The sequence below is a fragment of the Trematomus bernacchii genome, unplaced genomic scaffold (genome assembly GCF_902827165.1).
Source record: "Trematomus bernacchii unplaced genomic scaffold, fTreBer1.1, whole genome shotgun sequence".
In the NCBI taxonomy this organism is placed as follows: Eukaryota; Metazoa; Chordata; class Actinopteri; order Perciformes; family Nototheniidae; genus Trematomus; species Trematomus bernacchii.
The window spans coordinates 1,573,944-1,600,389 of NW_022987447.1; the positions used below are offsets into that span (position 1 = coordinate 1,573,944).

The 26,446-nt window shown below is 39.6% G+C and overlaps 1 protein-coding gene across 2 annotated transcripts; it reads right to left on the minus strand.

The window, feature by feature from the left end:
- Positions 1 to 654: 654 nt before the first annotated feature.
- Positions 655 to 15,771, minus strand: LOC117492275 (trypsin-2-like). Of its 2 annotated transcripts, XM_034142436.1 has the most exons (8): positions 15,545 to 15,754; positions 15,183 to 15,308; positions 13,491 to 13,580; positions 1,767 to 1,917; positions 1,391 to 1,641; positions 1,157 to 1,287; positions 950 to 1,051; positions 655 to 827 (listed from the first exon to the last, which is right to left on the minus strand). In XM_034142436.1, exons 1-8 carry the CDS (start codon positions 15,651 to 15,653, stop codon positions 780 to 782), a joined length of 1,008 nt encoding a protein of 335 aa, XP_033998327.1. In that variant the 5' UTR covers positions 15,654 to 15,754; the 3' UTR covers positions 655 to 779. The 2 variants fall into 2 exon arrangements, with proteins under 2 accessions (XP_033998327.1, XP_033998334.1); XM_034142443.1 differs by lacking the exon at positions 15,183 to 15,308 and having other exon boundaries at positions 15,545 to 15,771.
- Between the last annotated feature and the right edge of the window lie 10,675 nt (positions 15,772 to 26,446).

A 26,446-nucleotide genomic window follows, 5' to 3' on the forward strand; every position in this document is an offset into this window, starting at 1 on the left:
CAAAAAGAAAATTCTTCAGCATGGATTTAAAATATGCTGTGGACCTGCATGTTTCTGGGAGTTTGTTCCAGATATGAAGCATATTAACTGAACGCTGCTTCTCCATGTTTAGTTATGACTCTGGGAACAAAAAGTAGACCCGTCCCAGAAGAGCTGAGAGTTGTAGATTGTTCATCTTTTAGAAAAGGACATCAGAAATGTATTTTGGCCCTAAACCATTCAGTGCTTCATAAAACAGCAGCAGTATTTTGAAATAAATTATTTGACAGACAGGAAGCCAGTGTAAAGACCTCAGAACTGGAGTGATGTGATCCACTTTCTAAGTGTTAGTGAGGACTCGGGCAGCAGCACTGAAGAAGCTGATTTTCATTAAAGATCCAGACCTTATAAGGTACATTGGACAAACATGTGTTGGAGTTGATACAAAAAAATTATACTCTTAACCTTGACTTGCAAAAGGTTGTGTAGCATGTTTTGTTTCTATTGCAAAGTTTTGTATTTCAATGCTTCGGATGTTTATTCATGTTTAAGTTATTGCCATGTTTTACTGTATCCCAAAAATCCCAATAAGCAAATCTTTTAAGAGGTAATTTTAAAGTATTGGGAAGAAGATATGATGTATTAAAACACACACAAAGAATGAGGGAAACATGATTTAAAAGTCAAGGTGTAGGACTTTATTGACTCAGATTGCACATTATTCCAAACTCAACAACAACCGTGGAGTTAGAATGATGGAAGAAAGGCAGCAGAGTAAGATGGTGATCGCAGGATCAGACTTAATTGTTGGCCATGGTTGTCTCCAGCCAATCGGTGAAGTGGCAGACCTGTGAATAGAGACACAATGAGGTTTGTTAGAAAACTAGCATATATGATTCATTTTTACTGGGCATGCTCATTATGAAATATAAGTTTCATGTCTTTTATTGTAGAGATATTTTTGGTTTACCTTGGTGTAGATACCGGGTTTGTCATTCTTAGCACATCCGAGGCCATGGGACACAACACCCTGCAGCTCACCGTTGCACACGACGGGTCCACCAGAGTCTCCCTGAGAGAGAATTTATTTGTGAAGACATTCCCAGATATTCTGTATTGGCAACTAAGATGCACTACTATAGGAAAAAGAGTATTGGTGAGTTGTTTTGTTACACACCTGGCAAGAGTCCTTGCCTCCCTCAAGGTATCCAGCGCAGAACATGTTATCAGTGATCCGACCTGGGGAGTTTTCACAGACCCTTTCGGTCAGGATGGGTATGTTCAGACACTGCAGCTTGTTCTTGTCAGCTGTAATGTATCAAACAATGTGGGTGGAAAAGGGTTAGAATAGCACAAATGAAAATGAAAACATAGTGTGACTCCTAGCTGTTTAAATGCGGGTGTTACTCACCCGAGTTCTGGGTGTTTCCCCAGCCAGAGACGATGCACTTGGTGCCAGGGGAGGCACAGCTGCTGGGCAGAGCCACGGCCTGAACGTATTGGTTGAGGTTAGCGGGCTTGCTCAGCTTGATCAGCATGATGTCACTGTCCTTTTGGTCATCGTTGAAGTCGGGGTGAGGGATGACACGGGAGGAGCTGATGACCTGCTCGTTTCCCTCCTTGACATTACGGTCGTGCTCTCCCAAATGAACCTCCATATCGCTAAAAGCAAATGGAAAACGGTGGATTAGTGGCACAACACAGAATAATGATTAGGTATTGTCTGCATACCCCTCTGGTTAGTTAATCAGTCGTATGGCCCTGGAAAACATGAAGAATTTGCTTACGACTTGTAGCAGTGAGCGGCAGACACCACCCACTTCTCGTTGACCAGGGAGCCTCCACAGAAGTGGGAGCCATCGTTCAGAGACACCTGATGGGGCCTGGAGTAGGGAATGCACTCCTTCCCTCCGACGATCTTGTCCTCCTCCGTGGCAACTGAGAAAACATCAGAATAAACTTAGTTTTTTGATACTACTCTTTAAATAAAGCCTTATTAGTTTGTCTGTTTTGCACATCCTCCTATTAATATCTTTGGACGTCCTGCACTAAACTGTTTCATTGTAGAGATCACTACAGTATCTTCTTGATTTTTTATATTCTATATTTCTATCATTGACCAAAGGTATATCCGTCATTTAATGGTAAGCTATTGAAATTATGATTCCATAGATGTGTCTCCCATCACCCAAAACCCCTGACTATTCTCTCAACTCAGATTTTCTTTTGGGGGTGCTGTGGGGTATCTTGACGTTTCATAGAGGGTGCTCAAACATGTAGGGTTTCCCATTAAGGTACCGGTGCTTCAGTGGAATTTTCTACTGCAACACTCCCCACACGTACATACACAGTACACCCGCGCCTGTTACAATGAAGGCTCGATAATCAGCTCACGGCATATAGGTGTAAGCAGGGGTAAAGTACTATTTTTTTATAAGTGTGGGGTGGACCTCACCTCCTCTAGGGGGGTCCGGGGCAAAATGACATGCCCAAAACAAATGACTACAACTTAACTTCTAAAAGGGTTATATGAATCATTTCTTTTATCAAAGCAAGGTTACATCTGTGAGTTGGATGTAGAAGTGTCAGAATCAATATAGATGTTTTTTATTTTAAAGAAAATTCAGATTTTACATAGTAAAAAACTGTAAATTATAGTGTCCGTCCAAAAATTATTTTTTACTTATAGTGAAAACTACCCTTGGATGATGGGTTAGTAGACTAAAAGCTTTAGGATTCCAAAGTACAACATATAATAAGTACCCTGTATCAAGATTGATGCAAAACAAGTGACATTTGACCTTTTTAGAGAGGTTTAGCCAAAACCACTCCACCTCTGAGGTGATTTGGGTGAAAATTGTTTTTTTTCCATATCTCTGGCCCCCCTTGGTCGATTTGGATGGTTGACACCTCTTTCTGACCGTTAGAGCCAATAGAATCGAAGGGGGAGTCCCCCACACACACACGTTGTGAAGAGAAGAGGTGGGGGCTTCGCGCATGTAATTTTGCATCAGAGTGGACCTATCTCTAGCTCTGACATTTGGAAACGAAAAAGCAGTTTTATTTCTTATGGATTATCAGAAATAATTTCAAAGAGGACACAGACACATTGGATTAACCTATGGATTAACTGCAGCATCGTTTTTTTTATCGTTTTAATGCCATTGAAGACCAGTTTTGACCAAGGTAAGCCATGTTAGCGTTTCTAGCTACCTAGCTCCACATGTTCTGATGTACGCTTTCGTTTATAGCGTCGCAAATGTTTATCACTGAGTGTTGAGGTTTTTTACACAGATTCTGTGTCTCCAGGAGATGCTAATCGGGGGGTTGGCTGTGCATCTACAGATGGAGCAGCTTATTTCAGACTCCAGTTTATAGCTTCCTGCCTGCTACCTTCCAGCTACCTGCCTAAAACCTGCCAAAGACCAGTATCTGGGAATGTTAAGCCCTCCCACCATTTTCCAAGAGGGCGTTGCCAGATTTTCAATTTCAGGATTTAACCAGGAGATGGCGCTTCATTCACAAAAACAGGAAGACTACTTTTCATGGACTTTCAGTTTTGTTTAGAAGAGCATTTGAACACATCAATATTTTAGATCAAATAAAGTATATCTAATCTTGTAATTCAATAATATATAGTCTTTATATATTAAATAACTATGGCCAAATTAAGACTTAGTTTTTAAAAAGAGAAAATGCAGATATTATATAAAAAACTAAAGTTAAAATCTTGTTTTTAATGCCCCAAGAGCAATAAAAACACTTGGTAAAAAAATCCAATCGGTTCCCAAATGTGAACATTATTTTGTATTTTTATTAAATTTGACAATGTCAATTTCACTTTCCACTATGTACAGGTATCTTGGGTCAGTCTTCCAAAAATCAGGAAGTAAAGTCAAGATGTGAACTCAACACGTAGTCACTCAGAGGGGGGTACTAATTATTTTCAAATGCATATAGGCAATGCTATCCATTTACATGTACTGTAGGCTCTTTCAGTCAAGAATTTGAATTTGAATGGGATGGGGAGACGCTCTGCCAACACTGACCCAATCTTCTGCTCCTTACAGCCCACTGCCTGTGTTTTAACATGACGTGTTTATCCGCCCGGTACCGGGCGGATAAACACGTCATTTGCAGGAAACAACGTCTAAGGAATCTTAATATTTAATAAACTATGAATGTTTTATATCCATGTAACGGGAAGAAACTCAGCTAACTGATCTTTTTAATTTTTTTTTTCAAAAAAAACCCACAATGCTAGCACTCAGCCTCTGAATTAGCCACGAGCAAAACATTTTAACCTAAAACGGCACTTAAACTCACTCATAACTCCCTTATTACTTATCCTAGATGCACAACCAACCACTCGTTTTTGGTGTCCTGGAGACACTGAATCTAGTGGTGCCCTCCTCAACACTCAGTGATAAACATTTGCGACGCTATAAACGAAAGCGTACATCATAACATGTGGAGCTAAGTAGCTAGAAACGCTAACATGGCTTACCTTGGTCAAAACTGGTCTTCAATGGCATTCAAACGATAAAAAAACGATACTGCAGTTAATCCATAGGTTCATCCTATGTATCTGTGCCTTCTTTGAAATTATTTCTGATAATCCATAAGCAATAAAACTGCTTTTTAGTTTCCAAACTCCAGAAGGAGAAAATCTCCCAATGTAGTTTCATTTCTAGACGCACAGCCCCCACCTTTTCTCTTTACAATGAGTGTGTGTGTGGGCCTCCCCCTTCGATTCTATTGGCTCTAACGGTCAGAAAGGTGTGTCAACGAGCCAAATCGAGCAAGGGGGGCCAGAGATAGGTCAAATCCACCCAAATGATGGCTAAATCTCTCTAAAAAGGTCAAATGTCACTTGTTTTGCATCAATCTTGATACAGGGTACTTATTATATGTTGTACTTTGGATTCCTAAAGCTTTTAGTCTACTAACCCATCATCCAAGGGTAGTTTTCACTATCTGTAAAAAATAATTTTTGGACGGACACTATAATTTACAGTTTTTTACTATGTAAATTTTCTTTAAAACAAAAAACATTTATATTGATTCTGACACTTCTACATCCAACTCACAGATGTAACCTTGCTTTGATAAAAGAAATTATTCATATAACCCTTTTAGAAGTTAAGTTGTAGTCATTTGTTTTGGGCATGTCATTTTCGAGCCTGAAACATGAAAAACAGGCTCGGTGCTTAACAGGTTAACATGTTCTTTTTTTTTTTTTTAAGAATATTTTTATTGCAGAAATGTGTTGTACCAACCGCATTGATATATCAAAGCAATCATATTTTCCATTTTCAGTAACAACAAAACAGCGGATTCAGAACATACTAGTACAATTAGGCTGTTGGCGGTTTTAAAACACATCCATGGGCGAGGTAACAAGAAATGCAATATTCATGCCAGAAACAAGAGGGCAGTCCAAGAGAGCACATCAGGAAAAAAAAAAAATGTACATAGCAAATTGAAAAAAAACAAAAAAAAAACAACAAGATAAAAGTTACAGGATTAACATTATTGATCATTCATCCCACACCTTCATCCTCACCCAGACCTCTTAAGTGTCTCATCACTGGAGCCCAGGCCTTATCAAACACTCTCCCCCTTCCTGCATTCTTGAATCTAAGTTTCTCCAGGTAGAGGATCTCACCCAACTCTCTCAGCCACATCTCGAATGTAGGCACAGTATCAGACTTCCATAACCTCAAAATAAGTTTTTTAGCCAAAACAGTACCCAAAAACACCGGCCATTTGTCACTGCCATAGTTCAGATCAGTGTCACTCGTGGACCCCAGAATGGCCACAAGGGGATCAGGCTTCAATTGCTTGTCAAATGCTTTTGAATAAAAATCAAATACAGAAGTCCAGAATGAGTGGAGGTTGGGGCATGTCCAGAATTGGTGTGTAAGGGTGCCAGCTTGATTTTTACATTTGTTACATAATGCTGATACGCTGGAATTAGGGCTGTCAGTCGATTAAAATATTTAATCGTGATTAATCGCATGATTGTCCATAGTTAATCGCATTTTTTATCTGTTCTAAATGTACCTTAGAGGGATATCTTTCAAGTTTTTAATACTCTTATCAACATATGAGTGGACAAATATGCTTTATATGTTTGTTTATTATCATTTGAACAATGACAAATATTCTCATGAATATTAAACACAACAACCTCTGAACATTACAAATATTCGCCTCAATTCAACCTGGAACCTCTCTCATACAATAATACTGTGTGTGTGTGTGTGTGTGTATGTGTGTGTGTGTGTGTGTGTGTGTGTGTGTGTGTGTGTGTGTGTGTGTGTGTGTGTGTGTGTGTGTGTGTGTGTGTGTGTGTGTGTGTGTGTGTGTGTGTGTGTGGAGACACTGTGATGGATCGTTGAGCTATGTGCAGCTCAAGGCATATATGCTCGAATGGGAGCTGCCTGGACGCTGCAATAATGTTGCGCGTACTATCCGTGCTGAGTGTGCTGACTTTTCGTACAATGTCAAACTGTCTGGCTACCTGCATAAAGTCAAGTGCTCGGCGCAGTTGTCGGCGAAATGTCATTGAAACAGCTCCTTATATCCGTTAGCGCAGCTAGCTAGCACCAGATGCTAACAACAACAACACGTAAGGTGTGCCTCGCTCGCGCGAGTCGCGCCACACATACACACTCCCTCCCGGTCCTCCCGATGGCCAGTCCGGGCCTGCCAGTGAGCGTGGAAGTGTGGTCTGCCACAAGCGGGCGGCAGGAGCGGGGCTGTCAGCATCAGCTTGTCGATGGTATTTTACACTCGATGCGCTCTGAAACTACGGCGGCCGAGGACAAAAAATACACATGCGTTAATCGCGTTAAAATAATTAGTGGCGTTAATTTTTTTTTGCGTTAACGCGTTATTAACGCGTTAACTTGACAGCCCTAGCTGGAATACATCTTGTTTACTTTAACTTTTGAGTAGTGCAACCTATGTAGAACTTTAAATTGTATCAGATTTAATCTAACATTTACTGAGCACCGGTGAATATTCCTAAAACATGTTTCCCAAAATTCCTCAGTGATCGGCATACCCAATTCTGTCTCCCACTCAGTTCTATACTTTTCTGTGCTGACTACTTCCTGACTAAGAAGTGTCTGGTATAGGGTTGATACTGCTCCTCTACATCCTGGTCTAACATTAATTATCTCTTCAAGTGCCCGATGCTGTGGTATATCTGCAAAGCTACATGAGACCTCATAAAGCTCCGGATCTGTAGATATCGAAAAAAGTGTGAGGCTGGGAGATTTAACATGTTCTTTTGTTTTGTTTCATTTGTTTTGTTTTAATGTTCTGTATTTTAAATTGTTTTATTTAAGTATCCCAGTAATGTATGTTGCATGTTTTAAATGTATTGTATTTACTTGTTTAAAAGGAAATGTGTTTTAGATTGACTTTTAAAATCTGTCCAGGGAATAACTACAGATGAAAAATAGCCTCAGGCCCCGCTCACACGGGACCGTTTGCGTTTATGCACAGTATGCGTATTCAAAAAAGTCTTCCGTTCACATGCATTAGTTTCATTTAACGTGTCTGTTCAAACGAGGCCGCTGGAAACGCTGTAGTACATATGCCGTGCCTGTAAGTGGCGCTGTAACTTCCGCCAAAATACACCAAAAGCAGCAGAAGAAGACCCAGAAGCAGCCGCGCAACAATGTTGCCATGGCTACCCTTCCAGTGTTGCCAACATGGCGACTTTCTCGTTAAATTCGGCGGCTTTCCAAACCCTCCGGCTACTTATTTTTGTCAAAAGCGACTAACGACTAATTTAACGACTTGTAATGGTGTTATTAGGGACTTTTCTGGTGTTTTGAGACTCACATATTGTTCAGCAGTTAACGAGCCGCGGGTGCTGCCGTGAGCCCCTCTGCCCTCCCAGAGTACTCACAGGCGCTCACCCCGCAGCAGCTCAGCTGCAGTCAGAGCAGAGAGGAGACAGCCACACTCTCCCGCGTCGAGACGGCAAATGAATTGCGCATGAGCGGGATTTAAATGTAAAATGTAAATGTTTCTCAGAAAGAGAGATATTCTCTACAAACACCGGGTGAGATCCTCCTTTGTCAATATAATGGATCAATGCATGAAATCTGACTCTGTTTATTTTGTTTAAGGAGTATATTGGGCGTTAACAATTCTGGTTTGCCTTTTATAATATTATTTCATTCAAGAACCCCTTGTGCGTTTAATTAACACAGCTATTTTTGATAGTTGCTACAGCAGCAGTGAGCAGGAGAGGTGGGGCTATCGCAATTTTTTCAGGAAATATTCGTATAGAGGTGATTACACGGACTCGGTTGACCCCCCAGAGCGTTTCGTTTGCAAATCTATCCACCTTGGGACCCGTTATTGTTTGTGGGGTCAGTTTCTATCGGCCTCGTGTAAATAATAGGGCTATACGCACGCGAAACTATGCAGATACAAGCAGTTTTCTCCTCGTGTAAACGGCGCCTCAGTCTTGTCTTCCAAAGAGTTTGTGACAAGATGTGAAGTCAACAGGTATTCACTCAGAGGGGGGTAGGTACTAAATGCCACCCATTTACATGTAGGCAAACAAAGTCAAAAATCAACATACAGTAGGGGGGTGGGGGATGGTGAACGGTATGGTCAATGTTTGTCAACACAATCCCCAGGATGTGTCCTAATCAAACCAAAATAGAAAATGCAGATATTACACTCATAAAAGAAATGGTAGACATATCAGTAGCCTACTCTTAGTGCCAAGTTGTCTCAGACAATCTGCATTTCCTAATGTGGGACAGTTCTGTGCAAAATGTGGGACACTGAAAAGTCTGTGTTAAAAAGCCTCAGTCACCTTAATTCATGTAATAAAAACATCTCAGGTCAGTAACACTGAAAGCTAAATGTGCAATACCATGTTCAGCTATGTTACTATTTATAATGTTATTGTTGTTACAACAGAAGATGTTTTTCTTTATATTGAAGTTAAATGCATCAATCTGGTGCACTTTGAGGGCAAAATTAAGAGATTTATGGATACCGCTGGAAAAAGCTGCAGTACATATGCCGAGCCTGTACGTAGCGCTGTAACTTCCTCCACAAAAGCAGCCTTCTGTTTATTCAACGTGGTGGGGGCCGAGGGAACCGGGCAGAGTTTTTCGCCGGTCAACGTGTGTTAAAGTTTAAATCTTCCTTATTGAGCTTTAAAACAAATGAATAACGACTATATATAATAATAAAATACACGGAGCCTGGCCTCTCTCTGTCCTCCCTCTCTTCTGACAGCGTCAGTGTCTGTCTCATGCAGCAGCTTGATCCAGTAATGAGTGACACATTTTGAGTTGTATACACTGTTGGAAATAGGAGATTCCTAGCTTTCTAATGATATCAGGATTGTTTTTGTACTCCAAATATTAAGCAAAATATGTCACATTATATAATGACTGTCACCGAGTCATCATTTTGAGAAAAAGGCCTTCAAAGTTTCCTCTTCTCTGGAGTCCATCGATCTGATTGATTATTAGCGGAGCAAATGATCAAAATAGTCCGGAGGGAAAATATTTCCGTTTGGATTACTGGTCTGGGGGAAGCTCGCGAGTGTATGTGTGTGTTTGTGTATTTTTGCGTAAGTGTATATTGTGTTTGTTTCCCGGGTAAAACACTCACGAGAAACACCGGCTGTTGTTATGCTTGCTGTAACGTTAAATTACTCCGTTCTCCGCTTGTAATTATGCCGTTACAAGCTTCATAGTTGTATTTATCATCTACATTTGCCGAAACAAGTTTAATATTCTGAAAGCCAAGACTTTGTTTATTTAAAATCAGATGAAAACAAACTGTAACGGACCCTGCCGTGTTATCTATGATTACTATATGCCTTACTGTACATTCATAATTTCAGCCGGAGGGAGGGGGGCGGCGCTGCGGAAGAGCAGATTGCGAGTGAGAGGTGCCTGTCATCTTCCCTTTACAAGCTTCACAAATGTATTTATCGTGTGATTTTGGAAATAAAAGTTTCATATTCTGAAAGCCAAGACTTTGTTTATTTAAAATCAAACAAAACACCCGAACCCCGAAAAAATAGTTTTTTACGCAAATCCACGTTTATTTTGAAATGAGCCGTTGCGACTTCCGACTGATTTCGATAGAGCGGGTCACATATATTATATAGTGTATTGTATTATTATATTATTAAGTAATATCATACATTAACCCCATTATAGCAGATGCCACATTGAATGGATGAACACATGTATGCATCAATAATTACAACAGAGTATTTCTAAATACAAGCTGTAAAAATACTTATATGTATTTAATACTAATAACATAATGATTAATTTCAGATGATAATACTTTTCAGTGTCTGTCTCATGCAGCAGCCGGACCTGTAATTTACAGGAAAGGAGTGTGCGCTACTAAAGAGCATAGACTGTATATATAAAGACGCGCTACCATGGAAACCAAACAATGGTGTAGCTGTATTGAAGTCCGAGTGGAAACAGTAGCATTTGGAGCGTTATGTTTGAATGAAACAGCCAGGTCGTGACTCACACAAAAAAAGTGTTACTTCACTAACTGTAAGCTTGTCACTCAGAGTAACCTACAGTTAACTTAACTGCTGGAGAAGAAAGATCAGGGGGGGGGGGAGAGAGCTGTGGGTGATGGGCCATTAGGTGTGTAAACACACAGCATTCAGACTGTTTAAAAAACGGTAACAACGGACTATTTTTCTTAGCGGATGCATGTCAATTTAAATCAATACATACAACTATTTTTTAAATCAATAAAAACATTTTCTATATCCATAAAAGCATTTCAATTAATATTGGGAGTCATGTCGTTACTTTGTTGAGAATGTGGCCATGTAATAAGCGGGATAATTTGCTGCGACTTGGTCATTGTGGGGAAAAATAACACCCAGGGATCCTGATCTGCCTGACAAGGCACCATTAAAATATAAATATTTTTAGTGAATTACTGAGTTTAGGCACGTTAATAACGTTTTAATGAAGTTGAATACAGAATATTCATATTTGTCAGTGATTTCATGTCAATTCGGCGAACATAAACATAAATGATCGTGGTGAAGATGATGATTAAATTAGGATTAAAAATCGAGAGCCGGCTGCATTTCCTCTCGTTCGTTTTTTTTCGACTAAACAACATTATTTTGTTAAATAACAACATGGTGATGTTTTGTAAATGATTACATGTCTTATTTAGCACAGACTATGATCCTATCCGTGACATATGGATCTTAACAAAGATCCGCTATACAGTAGTACAAGACATACTGTACATCCAGCTTACTGTATCGAAGTTGATTTCACATGAGCTCCAGTGTGGAACCCCACTGCACCCCCTGGTGGATCAATGATCCATTGCAGCTGGCTTCACAATAATAAAATCTATTTATCACGGGGGCGGTCTCAAGTAAGACTGGGGGCAGGCTCTTCATCACTGGCCTTTCACGGGCCGTTCACGGGCCGACCACGACCCTCGCGTTTCAAATTGTCCTAAATAAGCTGCTACATCTGTAGGATAAGTAATAAGGGAGTTATGAGTGAGTTTAGGTGCAGTTTTAGGTTACATTTTTTCGCTCGTGGCTAATTCAGAGGCTGAGTGTCAGCATTGTGGTTTTTTTTTGGATTTTATTTTTTAAAAGATCAGTTAGCTGAGTTTCTTCCCGTTACATGGATATAAAACATTCATAGTTTATTAAATATTAAGATTCCTTAGACGTTGTTTCCTGCAAATGACGCGTTTATCCGCCCGGTACCGGGGGGTCGGTGCGTAACAGGTTAAACCAATCAATGTTGTGTAAAGGATAAACTGATGTGTTTTAGTGGATGAGTACTGCAGGTATCACTGTGTAATCATTTGACAGTGAGGGGAATACGGTTTTACTATGAAAACTTCGAGACCAGAAATACTGTTTTCACCCTGTGAGGGTTGACGCTAACTTTACATGGACGCTGCCGTCAATAGAAATGAATAGGGGGGGAAGACGGAGTATATACACGTTCTCCTGGCGAGACCTCAAATCATCTTCGTAATATCTATCAAACTATAGATCCTACACATCCACTGGACGTAGATTCTAAAGCGGAGCGTTTGCAGTCAACGGGAGCATCAGAGGTCGATAACTTTAAAACGTGACTATAGGTCGTAATAAGCTGCACTACATACTGATATACACCTGAACATCAGCAGGAGAGGACTCTTTAAAGTAGAGACACTACATACTGATATACACCTGAACATCAGCAGGAGAGGACTCTTTCAAGTAGAGACACTACATACTGATATACACCTGAACATCAGCAGGAGAGGACTCAACCTGTTAAGCCCGAGAGACCCCGGTACCGGGGCCCTCCCGCAACATCTTGCAGGAAACAGTGTCTGAGGGCATCTTAACATTTAATAAACTATGAATGTTTTATATCCATGTAACGGGAAGAAACTCATCTAACTGATAATTTTTATTTCTTTTTCAAAAAAACAAACACAATGCTAGCGCTGAGCCTCTGAATTAGCAACGAGCGAAAAATGCCAACACATTTACTGCACCGAAACTCACTCATAAAACCTTATTATTTATCCTTTCTGCACATCCAACACATCGATTCGCATCGTGAGATGACACAGAATCGATGGGTACATACATTATCACTCTATGATAAGAACTCGCAACTTTATAAACAAAAACAGACATCAAAACATGTGGCGCTAGGTAGCTATAAACGCTAACATGGCTTACCTGTGTCGTTGTCTAGTCAAAAGTGGTCTTCAATGGCATTAAAATGATAAAAACGCTGCTGAAGTTAATACATAGGTTAATCCAATGTGTCTGTGTCCCTTTGAAATGATTTCTGATAATCCATAAGCAATAAACCTGCTTTTCCGTTTCCAGATGTCAGAGCGAGAGATAGGTTCACTGTGTGTGGGGGGAATTTCCCCTTCGATTCTATTGGCTCTAACGGTCAGAAAGAGATGTCAATCACCAAAATCAACCAATGGGTTCCAGAGAAACGGTAAAACCCCCATTTCCACCCAAATCACCTCAGAGGTGGAGTTCTTTTTGCTAAACCTCTCTAAAAAGGTCAAATGTCACTTGTTTTGCATCAATCTTGATACATGGTACTTATTATATGTTGTACTTTGGATTCCTAAAGCTTTTAGTCTACCTTACCATCATCCAAGGGTAGTTTTCACTATAAGTAAAAAATAATTTTTGGACGGACACTATAATTGACAGTTTTTTACTATGTTCAATCTGAACTTTCGTTAAAATAAAAAACATCTATATTGATTCTGACTTTTCTACATCCAACTCACACGTTTATCATTACTTTGAGAAAAAAGATTATTAATTTAACCCTTTTAGAAGGGAAGATATGGTTATTTGTTCTGGGAATGTCATTTTCGAGCCTCAGACCTGAAAAACAGGCTCAGGGCTTAACAGGTTAACAGGTTAAATTCGAGACATACATACTGATATAAATATTTACCTGCGACTCCATCGTAGCTGTACGGCTGTTCGTGGTCGAATCCCAAACACTCTGCCATTTTCCTGTGTTTATCGTGATCACCCTCCTTCCCTGAAACACACACACACACATGAGGAATTATTTTATTAGTTTATGATTTAATGTACAGATCAATCTATAAATACTATACCAAAGATACTATACTGTACTATCCACTTCATTAAATGATCAAATACTATACTACAGAAAACTGTTTTCTATAATATACTATCCTTTACTATACAACACAATATTATACTGTACTCTATACTATAATTTAAGCTGCAGTTTTAAACATTTCTATAGTATACTTTAACCTGTTAAGCACCAAGCCTGTTTTTCATGTTTCAGGCTCGAAAATGACATGCCCAAAACAAATGACTACTACTTAACTTCTAAAAGGGTTATATGAATAATTTATTTTATCAAAGCAAGGTTACATCTGTGAGTTGGATGTAGAAGTGTCAGAATCAATATAGATGTTTTTTATTTTAAAGAAAATTCAGATTTTACATAGTAAAAAACTGTAAATTATAGTGTCTGTCTAAAAATTCATTTTTACAGATAGTGAAAACTACCCTTGGATGATGGGTTAGTAGACTAAAAGCTTTAGGAATCCAAAGTACAACATATAATAAGTACCCTGTATCAAGATTGATGCAAAACAAGTGACATGTTACCTTTTTAGAGAGGTTTAGCCAAAACCACCCCACCTCTGAGGTGATTTGGGTGAAAATGTTTTTTTTTCCATATCTCTGGCCCCCCTTGGTCGATTTTGATGGTTGACACCTCTTTCTGACCGTTAGAGCCAATAGAATCGAAGGGGGTGGCCCCCACACACACTTTGTGAAGAGAAAAGGTGGGGGCTGCGCACATGTAAATTTGCAGCAGAGTGGACCTATCTCTAGCTCTGGCATTTGGAAACGAAAAAGCAGTTTTATTGCTTATGGATTATCAGAAATAATTTCAAAGAGGACACAGACACATTGGATTAACCTATGGATTAACTGCAGGATCGTTTTTTTAATAATTTGAATGCCATTGAAGACCAGTTTTGACCAAGGTAAGCCATGTTAGCGTTTCTAGCTACCTAGCTCCACATGTTATGATGTACGCTTTCGTTTATAGCGTCGCAAATGTTTATCACTGAGTGTTGAGGTGGGCACCCCCAGATTCTGTGTCTCCAGGTGATGCAAAACGAGTGGTTGGCTGTGCATCTAGGATAAGTAATTAGGGAGTTATTGTGAGTTGAGGTGCCGTTTTAGGTTACATTTTTTGCTCGTGGGTAATTCAGAGGCTGAGTGTTAGCATTGTGGGTATTTTTTGGATTTTTTTTTTTAAAAGATCAGTTAGATGAGTTTCTTCCCGTTACATGGATATACAACATTCATAGTTTATTAAATATTAAGATTCCTTAGACGTTGTTTCCTGCAAATGACGCGTTTATCCGCCCGGTACCGGGTGGGCTGTGCGTAACAGGTTAATATAAATGACTACTATACTATATTATAATATACAACATTTCATACAGCAAACTAGTTTATACTATACTAAAAATGCTATAATATATACGATATAATACTACATGCTTATATATACTATATACAGTAGTGTGTGTGTGTGTGTGTGTGTGTGTGTGTGTGTGTGTGTGTGTGTGTGTGTGTGTGTGTTTACTGTAGTTCAGCAGGAACCCCCCCTTCGAAGTATTGAACACAATCATCATGCAGGTTGGACACGTCTCGTAGAAATTAACAGACCCGGTTTCATTGTAGGCAACGAAGACTCCATCAACCTCCATCTCTGACACACACACACACACACACAAACACACACACACACACACACACACACACACACACACACACACACACACAAACACTCGACAGTTACATCAACCGTGATTATGCTGTTTTATCTTTCTAAAATAAACAAAATGTACTTGTTTGTGTGTGTGTGTGTGTGTGTGTGAGTTTGAGTGTGTGTGTGTGTGTGTGTGTGTGTGTGTGTGTGTGTGTGTGTGTGTGTGTGTGACTCACTGCCTTCGATGGGGTGCATTGTTTGGTTGGGGTTGTGCAGGAGCTCCATGGATATGTTAGCAACAGCTAGCAGCAGCAGCAGCAGCAGCGCTCCCTTTAAGACTTTCATCCTGAGACTCAAATCAAAAAATCAAATGCACCCTCTGGTACCTGTGAAGACACTGATCCATGAGACGGCTGAACGGTTTATATGCCGAGCTCCAGAGCCCCCGAGAGACCCCGAGCCGGTCCAAAGTCTGTGTGTTCAGAGTGTTATTGAACTGTGATCCAACTCCAACTGGCCCACTTCATTAATGTGTAAAAAGATTAAAAACACAGCGAGAGAGAACAGAGAAACACTGAAGCTATTACAACACATCTTAATAACATTTAGTTCTTTATTTGTGTATTAAATATTATTTTAAAATGTTTATATCTGTATGGTTTCTGAAGCTGCAGCGTGTTTCTAGTGATGGAAGTGATCTGAACCGATGCAGCACGTTTGTCCCTGCAGGCCACCGTAGAAACAGTTTTAAGATGATTGTTTTTTTATTACTTATATAATAATAATATAATAAAATATTACATTTTAAATAGTTAAATAAAGTAAAATAATGATTTCATACAAAAACTTTGAAATAAAACAAAGACATTTCATATTTTTGATGTTTTGCTATTATTTTGTATTTTATTCCAACATCATATTTTCATGTTGATAAAATTATGTTTATAAATGTCAAAGTTTTTAATGTCGATATTTTTTGCAGCACACATGTTTTATAGTACCTCAATTTATTACATTTTACACACACACACACACACACACACACACACACACACACACACACACACACACACACACACACACACATATATATTCATGAGAATATTTGTCATTGTTCAAATGATAATAAACAAACATGCTTAATGTATGCTTGAACTTTGTTTTATAGGGATTAGTGGACATCAGTTAGATGTGTAACCTTCTTTCAAGGCCAGAGTAGTTACAGTGTAAGTGGATTGACATCTAACATAACATGGCTGAGTACAATTATAACAATCAATAAAAAAAAGGAAAAATAAATAGAATTTCAATTACATTTCTACTTAAATGTGCAAAAATACTAGAACATCAGTCTTTGTGGCATGCAGGTAATCAACTGTTTAAGCTTTTACCATTAACATGTAGAATGAATGTTGCAAATGACTTGAAATTATAGCAACTACAATGTATTGTTAGAGGTAGCATTATGTCCAGCTAGCATGCTAATTGCTAACGTTATATTATCGTTTTATCCCGGAGGGGAAAACTAGTTTCTAATCCTGAGAGAAACACCTCGCCTGAAACACACGATTAGTGCCATGAGTTAGTGAAGCAAATTACAGAACATTGCACACTTAATCACAAGTCAAAACGTGTTCATAGCGGTTACGGCTGAGAATAGCTAGCTAGCTAGATGTTGTTAGCCAGCTTGGACCTATGATAGCAAGTTCTAGCATGGCTAGCTCGATCTACTGAGCAAATAAAAGTACATCTAAGACCAGTATTGTGCAGATTAAAAAAGTGCAGTGCATGTATTTTATTTTACCTTCGTAGTCGTCCCGACATGACTTTGCCAGGTCTGCTAACTTTGCTGAGCCACGGAAACTGCATTCAGTAGAAGCTTCTGAATGCGGCGCTTCGCATCCTCCGAGTAAATCGCCAGAAGCGCCGACACATCCTCATCACTCCACCGCTCCGATGATTTATTTAGTGTTGCTATAATAACTGCTTTCACAAAAGTAATCTCTTCGGGTGCACTGGCCCGAAGCGAGCAAATACAATGGCCGCTTACAAAAAAAAATTCAGAGTCAAACGGGCGTGGTTTGCATTCCGCACAGCCAATCAGACGTACAAACTATTTTCTCCCACGACAGTCCCTGCTCTCTTGCAGGGACTGAAAAGCGGGTCAGACGAACTAATTTGAACTACTTTAGTTCCTGGGGCTTTTTGGTGTGAACGCAAATATATCGTAGTTCTGATGAACTATTGTGGGAAAAGTACTCCAAAGTACTCCGGTGTGAACGCGCCTTATGTTAAAATGTTGTCTGGATGTCCCACATGTATTTTTTATGCAAATTAGTGTCACCATTACCAAAAATGGAATTTTCACACTTTTCACTCTATCTCAGCCAATATTGCAGATAAATGAACAAATAATGTGTCTCGACCATAGACTGTATATATAAATGGACGTAGGGTCCGTGACGTCACCCATAGGATTCTGCAGAGTTGCCGAGAAGCCCTTAGTAGGCGGAGTCGGCCACTAACGGCTCGACAGTGACGTCAGAGTCTAACTCCCGCCTGCTCCAAATAAGGGCAAAGAGGCGGAGCCGAGGCGGGACCTGCTGCCTCCAGCTGGGAAGTAACAGAGCTAGCTCAAGCTAAGAAGCTAAGCTAACATGCTCCCCATCTGCACACTGCCGTCACATTTTACGTTTCTAAGGTAAGCGGACATGAAACTATTCAGCAAAACTATAAATAATAATCTAAGTTATTGAGTTTTTAGCATAATACTTCAGAATCTTAAAATCCCTTAACGTTTGTATGCAATGTGCTAAATGCAACACTGGAATCAAGCAAATTAATATGTTTGCATGACATTAGTTATTTATATTTTGCTATCACTTAATTATACGTTTAATACATTCAAGTCAAGCTAAGGTACAGTACATGTGATGGTAGCTAGTTAGTGCTCCTACCTGTGAGGCCTCCTCCAAACAGCATTATAACCAGACTGTATCATTAAAACTATAAGTACCAGTTCTAGATCCTTGACTTTAGACAAACAATTCAAAAGACAAAATGTATTTAAAGACCAATCTTTATTTGAAGGTGCCTCTTAACCTGAGATATTAGTTATACAGTAATAGTATTGACAATCTAAAAAAACTGAGCAACTCAACAGTCAACTTTATATTTCTTATTGTCTAAAGCATTTATTATTTTCATTTTCCCCCACTCATATTCAGTGTGGACGGATTGAGACAGCGTGGTGTCCAGAGAGCTGCAGAGACTTCAGGGAGAAACCTCCGTGTGATGGACGTCCAGTCTGTTGGTTTGGAGAGGACTGAGGGTCGTTCCTCTGCGAGAAGGACCAGGCCTGATGGAGGAGCCCATGCTGGGCATAGCTGATACCAACTGCACAGGCCTTGTCTGTCACTTTATTTGACTAAATGTGTTTACTTATACATTTAATAGGTTTACACCTTCTGTCCATATGTGCTTTTTTATTTAAAACATGTTTGATTAACTTTTGGTTCACATTTCAATAAATTGGATTTGTATTTGCACTCCTTTTGTCCATTATTCTTACTGAAAATGTTAGATTACACATTCACATCTGACTGAAGATTGGCCCCATTTATTTGTGACGTTGCAAACTCTGCGGTACAAGGTACAGGTGTTGTGAAGCTCATAAAGTGAGGCAAATAGAATTAATCAGCTGATGGAGTGTAGATGTGGAAATAGGTGCATTCGATCAGCTGACTTCACAATAAAAGTAGTTTCTTAGTGAATGTCCTGTACTGGTCTTAAAATCTCATAACATCAGCTTTTAATTTTCCTCTTGGATGTTCTTCTTGACCCTCAGAGAAGGAGAAAATGTTGAGTCGTGTCTTTCAGGCATGTCCTTTCCTAACAAAAATTACAGGAAACATAAAACATATTATTGCAGAACAAGTGTGTTATTTATGAAAGAGGTGAGCTTGTGTTTAGGGGCTGTAGATATAATTATTTTGTAATTGTAATGTTTTATTTTATTTCAACAGTGAGCTACAAAGACAATCAGATTATGAATGAACAGTATGACATTCATCAACATTGAAATATATTTTATTATCAAAATAATATTTAACTGTTATCAAAACTTAGTGCAACTGCAGAAGCTTGCTCTGTTCTCTCACTGAAATCATAACTTTTACCACGTTTTTTACAGACAATATTGAGAGATAAATAGTAGCAGTTCTCACTAATAGCTTTGCCTTCAATACCTTAAATTAGAAAGCTGACAAAGTAATATTGCTTGTTAACATGTAACCCTTTGCATGGAAAAAACCCTCAACTTCACTGATGTGTAGGTGATCTAGTATTTAGTATTGTTTAATGGAATGTATATCAGTGTATTAAAGTCAATACTTCATTTATTTAAACCAATATCTTTCTTGATTCTTTGTACAGTATGAAAAAAGAGTATTTGTACCTGTGCTGAAGTTCACTGCTGTGAGGAGTCCAGTTCTGTCTCTCACTCTCTGGTCCAGCCTGTCTGCATCACCTGGAAACTTTAAACAAACAGATATATATGTAAAGAACCATGTGTACAAACAATATAACTTATTCTCTTCTGTTGAACATGTTGGATTGTGTATTGTCCGAGTCAGGGTCCTTTTTATTTTACTGTAACTTTGGAAGTTGTGTTACCAATGCTTACTGTTTATTTGATACCAATTTGGTAATGCAATTAATAAAAACAACAAGGTTTGGGTTCGTTCTTCAGATGACTGTGACGTTAACGTGTAAGCTCAATAATGAACTCCAGCTCAACCAACCATATTGTAATATCTAAGTAATCATTTTGAAATATGACATTAATAATTGTAATATACACACATCTTATTGTGAGGTTGATTTCACATACACTACTTCGACGTTAGCTTGTCTACATACTTGAGCATAGCCAATTTAAATTAACCTTAGCGATGCATACAGTTACTACCTACATAATAAAATATCTCTCTAAGTTACAAGGATGACCTTATTTTATCAACCTCAAACAGAAGCCTTTTGTTCTACAGTACTATCTCACTTAACGCTTAACACTTGTCTATTTCATTTTAACCTTTATATATACAGTCTATGGTTTTAAGTTAACTTGGAGGATACAATTAGCATCGTTAGCACCGATGTAGCTACCACTCGCTTACACGCTAACCCAAGCCTTGACATTCATTACGTAGCTGATTAAAATCATAAACACATAAATAAAGTACTCAAATTTCACTTACCGCAAAACCGCATTCATGCACCGTCTGTTTTAACCGCAGAGCGAGTCACAATAGTCCGATATATAAGCATGAAGAACAAACAAACACGGCCGGGGTCAAGTTGTGTTCCCTGGATGAACTGAGCAGGCAGAGTCCCTGTAGCTTCACGGAGACGGAGCAGCTAGCAGAGAGACAAGAAGCTAACAGCAGCAGTCACTTGACAGAGCTGTCACTCAATGTGACCACGCCCTAATTTATGCAAAAACTTTAAGACCTAATATAAATAGAGTGGCGAAGTCCCTCCCCTTCCGGTGGAGCCCCATGGGACCTTATTTCGGAAAAGTTATGCATTGAAGTCAATGGAGAGAGAAAGATTATCTTTCGATCCCGTTTGAATTGTGCCACGAATTACACACATGATGTTTGTCAATTTAAAAGATAATTTTGCAAGTCAAAAAAAAAAAAATGTGCCGTAAAACTGTGAAGTAACACATTTGTTTGTGTGAAACGCTAAATGAACTACATCTCTCGTCAACCACACACGTCACCAAGATGGCCGTCACTACTGTCTTGTCAACAAACGATTGACTATCACCACAATGAAACACGTCCTGAAGAATGTCATGCAAAGCCTGCCTTCCTTTGATTCTCTCTGAACTGCCTGGTCGTTTTAATGTTTAATGTCAACCATTTGTGCAGATAGCATGAAGTAGAAAAGATCGCCGATGCTAACGTTAGCGTTAGCATTTCTCCCCCGGAATTAAATGGTGTATTATAGAATGATCACACCGGTGACAGTACTATTCAAAGGGTTCACGAAATATGACTACTACTCTTACTGTTTAACATTTTGGGTTACTTAATGTTACTTCATGTTAAGGCTAATAAAAATGACAAGGCTGTAATGCTAACTAACGTGCTAGCTACTAGCTAGGTAGCTAACTTGATCAAGCCACTCCTGGTCGTTTCATCAGACGGGAAGCAAAAGAACGAGCAAGACCCATTGCTGGTATAATAACAACCTGGTACTAAGCACACAGGCATCTTGTTAAAGTTATCTTATCTTAGCCAGCGCCATATAGATAGATTATATCTATATTGCGCTGATCTTAGGTATCTGAATGGTGGAGGTAAACAATTGTGACATCACTTACGCGACTCTGGGATTTGTAGTCTTTCTAGTTACGTATTTTTCATAGTCTTATATTTCAACAGTTTTACGACAAACTGTGACTTTTTTGACATGGAAATGATTTTTTAAGATTGACAAACATCATATGTGTAATTCATGGCACAATTCAAACGGGATCGAAAGATAAGTTTTCTCTCCCCATTGACTTCAATGCATAACTTTTCCGGAATAAGGTCCCATACCCCGGAAGTAAGTGGGAGGGACTTCGCCACTCTATAAAAGGGTCATGTTAGAAAACAATTCACTCACAGATCCATAATCATGAAGGTGGAATCTAACTATATCTATAATAATATTTATTGGATCCATGGGTAGAAACATGTTTTTTTAGGCTGTAAAATTGGGCATTTTAACATGGGGGTCTATGGAAATTGCTCCTTTCTGCAGTCAGCGCCTATCGGCCAATATATGAACTACAGTTTGTGGCACTTCCGTATTGGCGTCCCGGCTCTTCCCCAGAGTTTGCCGCTTGGTCTAGACCAGGGGTGGGCATTTTACGGCCCGCGGGCCACATCCAGCCCGTGAGGTTGATCATAAATTATAACATAATGAAAAAAAACAGCAACCTTTTCAAAATAAAAGAAACACAGCTGTATTGCTTGCATGGCGTAAATACTTTTCTAACTGTGTTGCTTTTATTTTGAAAAGGGCGCTGCTGTTTTTTTAATTTATTTACGTAAACGCGCATGCCGTGAACACAGCTACGAGTGATGCTGGCCGGCTAGTCCTCGAAATGCCCGCTAAGGGCAACAAAAGAAAGATCGATACTGAATGCCGCATTTTCAACAAGACATGGACCGCTAAGTATTTATTTACAGAAGTGAAAGGTAAAGCTGTGTGTTTAGTTTGTGGTGCGCAGGTCGCTGTGTTCAAGGAGTACAATTTGAGTCGCCACTATGCTACCAAACACGCAGATAAATACAAGAACCTGTCTGAGGAAGAGCGGGCAAAGGGGTCGGATGCTTTGCTAGCTAAGCTGCAAAAAAAAACGTTTTCGGACGGAGAGTTCATTAAGGAGTGTTTGTTGGACTCTGCCGCACTAATATGCCCGGAGAAAAAGGAGGCATTTGAGAAAGTGCCGCTCTCCCGACGCACTGTTACGAGGAGGATTGAGGACATCGCGGGAAATCTGGAGCTTCAGCTGCAGAACAGAGCGGTCAACTTTGACTTTTTTTCCTTGGCTTTGGATGAGAGCTGTGATGTACGTGACACTGCCCAGCTACTCATCTTCCTACGTGGGATAACTACAGACTTCAAAATCACGGAGGAGCTGGCAGCCATGCAGTCAATGAAAGCGACAACAACAGGGAGTGATTTGTTCACGGAGGTAAATGCATGTGTGGAAAAGTTGGGACTGAAATGGGACAAGCTGGCAGGCGTGACAACGGATGGTTGTCCAAATCTGACAGGGAAAAATGTTGGACTATTGAAGAGAATGCAGGATAAAGTGACAGAAATTAACCCTGTGCAGAAATTGGTATTTTTGCATTGTATTATACATCAGGAAGTGTTGTGTAAGTCAGTGTTAAAAATTAACCAAGTTGTTGATGTTGTAACTAAAATAGTTAACTTCATCAGGGCAAGAGCATTGAATCACAGACAGTTTGTTGCACTTTTGGAGGAAAGTGAGACTGAACATCGTGACATACCCTACCATGCAGCTGTCAGGTGGCTCAGCCTGGGCAAAGTGCTGAAAAGAGTATGGGACCTGAGAGAAGAGATTCAAGACTTCTGTGTGAAGAAAGGAAACGACATCCCACAGCTTTCAGATGCAGACTGGATGGCAGACCTTGGTTTTGCTGTAGATGTGACTGCACTAATGAGTGAACTAAATGTCAAACTGCAAGGCAAGGGCCTTTTTGTGCATGACATGTACAGTGCAGTGAAGGCTTTCATGAGATAGCTGCAGCTTCTCTCAAGCCAAATGGAGGACAACATTCTCACGCACTTTCCAACACTGAAGGAAGCCACACCATCAACTGATCACCTCCAGAGGTACTCATCCATGTTAGAAGCACTGCATGGTGAGTTTTCAAGGCGATTTAAAGACTTCAAAACAGTTGAGAATTAAATGAACATGATCTTTTCCCCATTTACATGCCATGTGGATGATGCACCCAGTGATGTTCAGCTTGAACTCATTGACCTGCAGTCTGACACACTTCTGTCAGAGCACTTTAGGTCAGTCTCACTGCCTGAGTTTTACTCTTCCCTGAAAGAGGAGAACTTTCCACACATCAGGAGACGTGCTCAGAAGATGATGGTCCTCTTTAGATCTACCTACATATGTGAACAGACATTCTCAGTGATGAAGTTCAACAAATCCAGATACAGATCCTCTATCACTGATGATCACCTCTCAGCTGTCCTTCGCATATCCACCTCAGACATTGAACCAGATTTCCGTGCACTTGTTCAAGCCCAAGACAGACTGGATTTTTCTCACTGAACAAGTAAAATGAACTGAAAAACAAAAATCAAAAGCACTCATTTCTTTTTGTATAAAGCTGATTCATTTCTTATCTTTAACATACTGTAAAACACCTTTTCAGTATTGGTATATTGAGCAGAATTAAGTTCAACTTATTTTTGATTCGGCCCCCCAACACAGCTCGAGTTTCTGAAGTGGCCCCTTGTAAAAGATAATTGCCCACCCCTGGTCTAGACCCATGTTTTGATGGTCAAAGATCACAATAAAACTATTCCCAAAGTGATCACATGTATCTGTGGCATGCTAGTATACAGCGCTGGCAGTAGTGAAAATTCCCGCCTTTTTTCCCGCCAAAAACAAACAAGTAGCTGACTTCGCTACATACACACATTCAACCTTCAAACAAACAAGGTAAGTAGCTAACTCAACTAGACTCATGTGTTTTGTATGTTTTATGTAGGTTTCTAGCTTAATTGTTGTTAACACATCATTTTGCAGCCCAAAGTAGGCTACACACTAGAACAGGGGTCGGCAACCTTTCTGATATGAAGTGCCATTTAAAAAATAAAATCTGATTAGTGTGCCGACGTTCGTGAACTGTAAACGGGGGGGGCGGGGGGGGGGAGCTTGACGCTCGTTACCTGTCAACGGGGGGGGGCTCGTGAACTGTCAACTGGAGGGCGGTGGAGCCTCGCTGCGGGGAAGCTGTGGACCTCTGTCGCCTGTCAGCGCAACTTACATGATGCCGTTTAAACAGGGTTGCCAACTTTGGGTACCTGGCTGGAGTGAGATTTTGATATCATGGGTTTAATTCGGTTTAATTACACATATGCACACAAAATGACTGCTATCGTGTCAGCAGCGGGACCTTAGCATATATATAGGATATATATTAAAGTAAACAGATATGGTTCTAAACTGTATTGAAGTAAACATGTATTATTTTGAATTGTATTTTAGTGAACATGTATTGTTTGAACTGTTTTAAGTAATCACATATATAGATATTGTCTTTTCACTTACAACTCACTGACCCAGAGATCCTGTTACACACACATACACCTCCTCCCACCAGCACACACACATATTCTTTTCAAGGTTCTTTCTGGGCATCAATATATCTGTGTACAATGTTTGGTTGTCTGGGAAAGAATAGTTTGTGTGAAATATTCCTTGGGAAAGTAAAGGAGTGAATATCGGTGCAGAGATAAGATTGACTCTGTCCTTGTGAACTTCAGAATCTCACGTCTTGCTCAGAAGAAAACATACTTTTTCTCAGAACTCTGATTCGCTGTATTGGACCCGACCAGAAGTGAATCCAACCAGTAAAAACACCTGGGGGAGTGAGCAGCTCACACAGCTCCTCCCCACGGACTCTCTGATTCGCTTCGGAGTAAAATGGGAAGGAAGAAGTCAACACATCTCCGCCCCAAAATATGAATATGAATACTGTTGTTTATGCATGTAAAATGCTTCCTGTTTGCTGACTGGCTGGTCCCGATACCTGTATCGCACAGCAGTAGAAACCTGAAGTCCGGAGTACTCTGTAAACTTGTATACGTGTTTTGTTTCTTACCAGTAAAATCAGATTATTGTTATAACCTTTATTCCGGTGTTTTTGAATTCCTTTCTTATAACCAGCCTCATCTAACAAACGGCGCGTAGCGGAGGGGGGCTGTAAGCCACCATCCAAAAGTGTTTGCTACAACAATATATACAATATATACAAATACACAATAATGGACACAGACTATAAAGGGCACACAGTTTCATTCACTAATGAAAGTCAAACATGTTTGTTTCCACTGTTTTATTGTGTGCCTGTCGCGATAAGCAATTAATTGACTTATCGTACGATAAATAAAAATGAACTCGATAACTTTTCTGACCTCGATAAATTGCCATTTACATGAGGATGTGACTAGCAGTTTGAAAGGATGTACTTGAATTATTATTATATATTATCATTATGTCAGTGGTCTAAAATGGTCATACAACGGTGCCGACAACATTATCGTTTATCGCAATAATTTCCGGGAAAATGTATCCAACAAAATTAATTATCATGAGAGGCCTATACATGAAACACACACACACAAACAAATCTACAGACTTACTCCAAACTGCCAAATATATTAATTAACACACTCTCACTCTCATATACTCTTTGACTCTATTTTGGCCTACACTGTAAAATGTTTGGCTGTAAAATTACAGTAAATTACTGGCTACTAGTTGCATGGATTTCACAGTAATTGACTGTAAATATTTCACAGTA

Coding starts and splice junctions, on each gene's coding strand:
- LOC117492275 (XM_034142436.1), bottom strand. CDS start 15,653: ATGAAAGTCTTAAAGGGAGCGCTGCTGCTGCTGCTGCTGCTAGCTGTT. Junction 1,288..1,390: donor GGGAAACACCCAGAACTCGG/GTGAGTAACACC, acceptor GATACATTACAG/CTGACAAGAACAAGCTGCAG. Junction 828..949: donor AACCCGGTATCTACACCAAG/GTAAACCAAAAA, acceptor CTCTATTCACAG/GTCTGCCACTTCACCGATTG.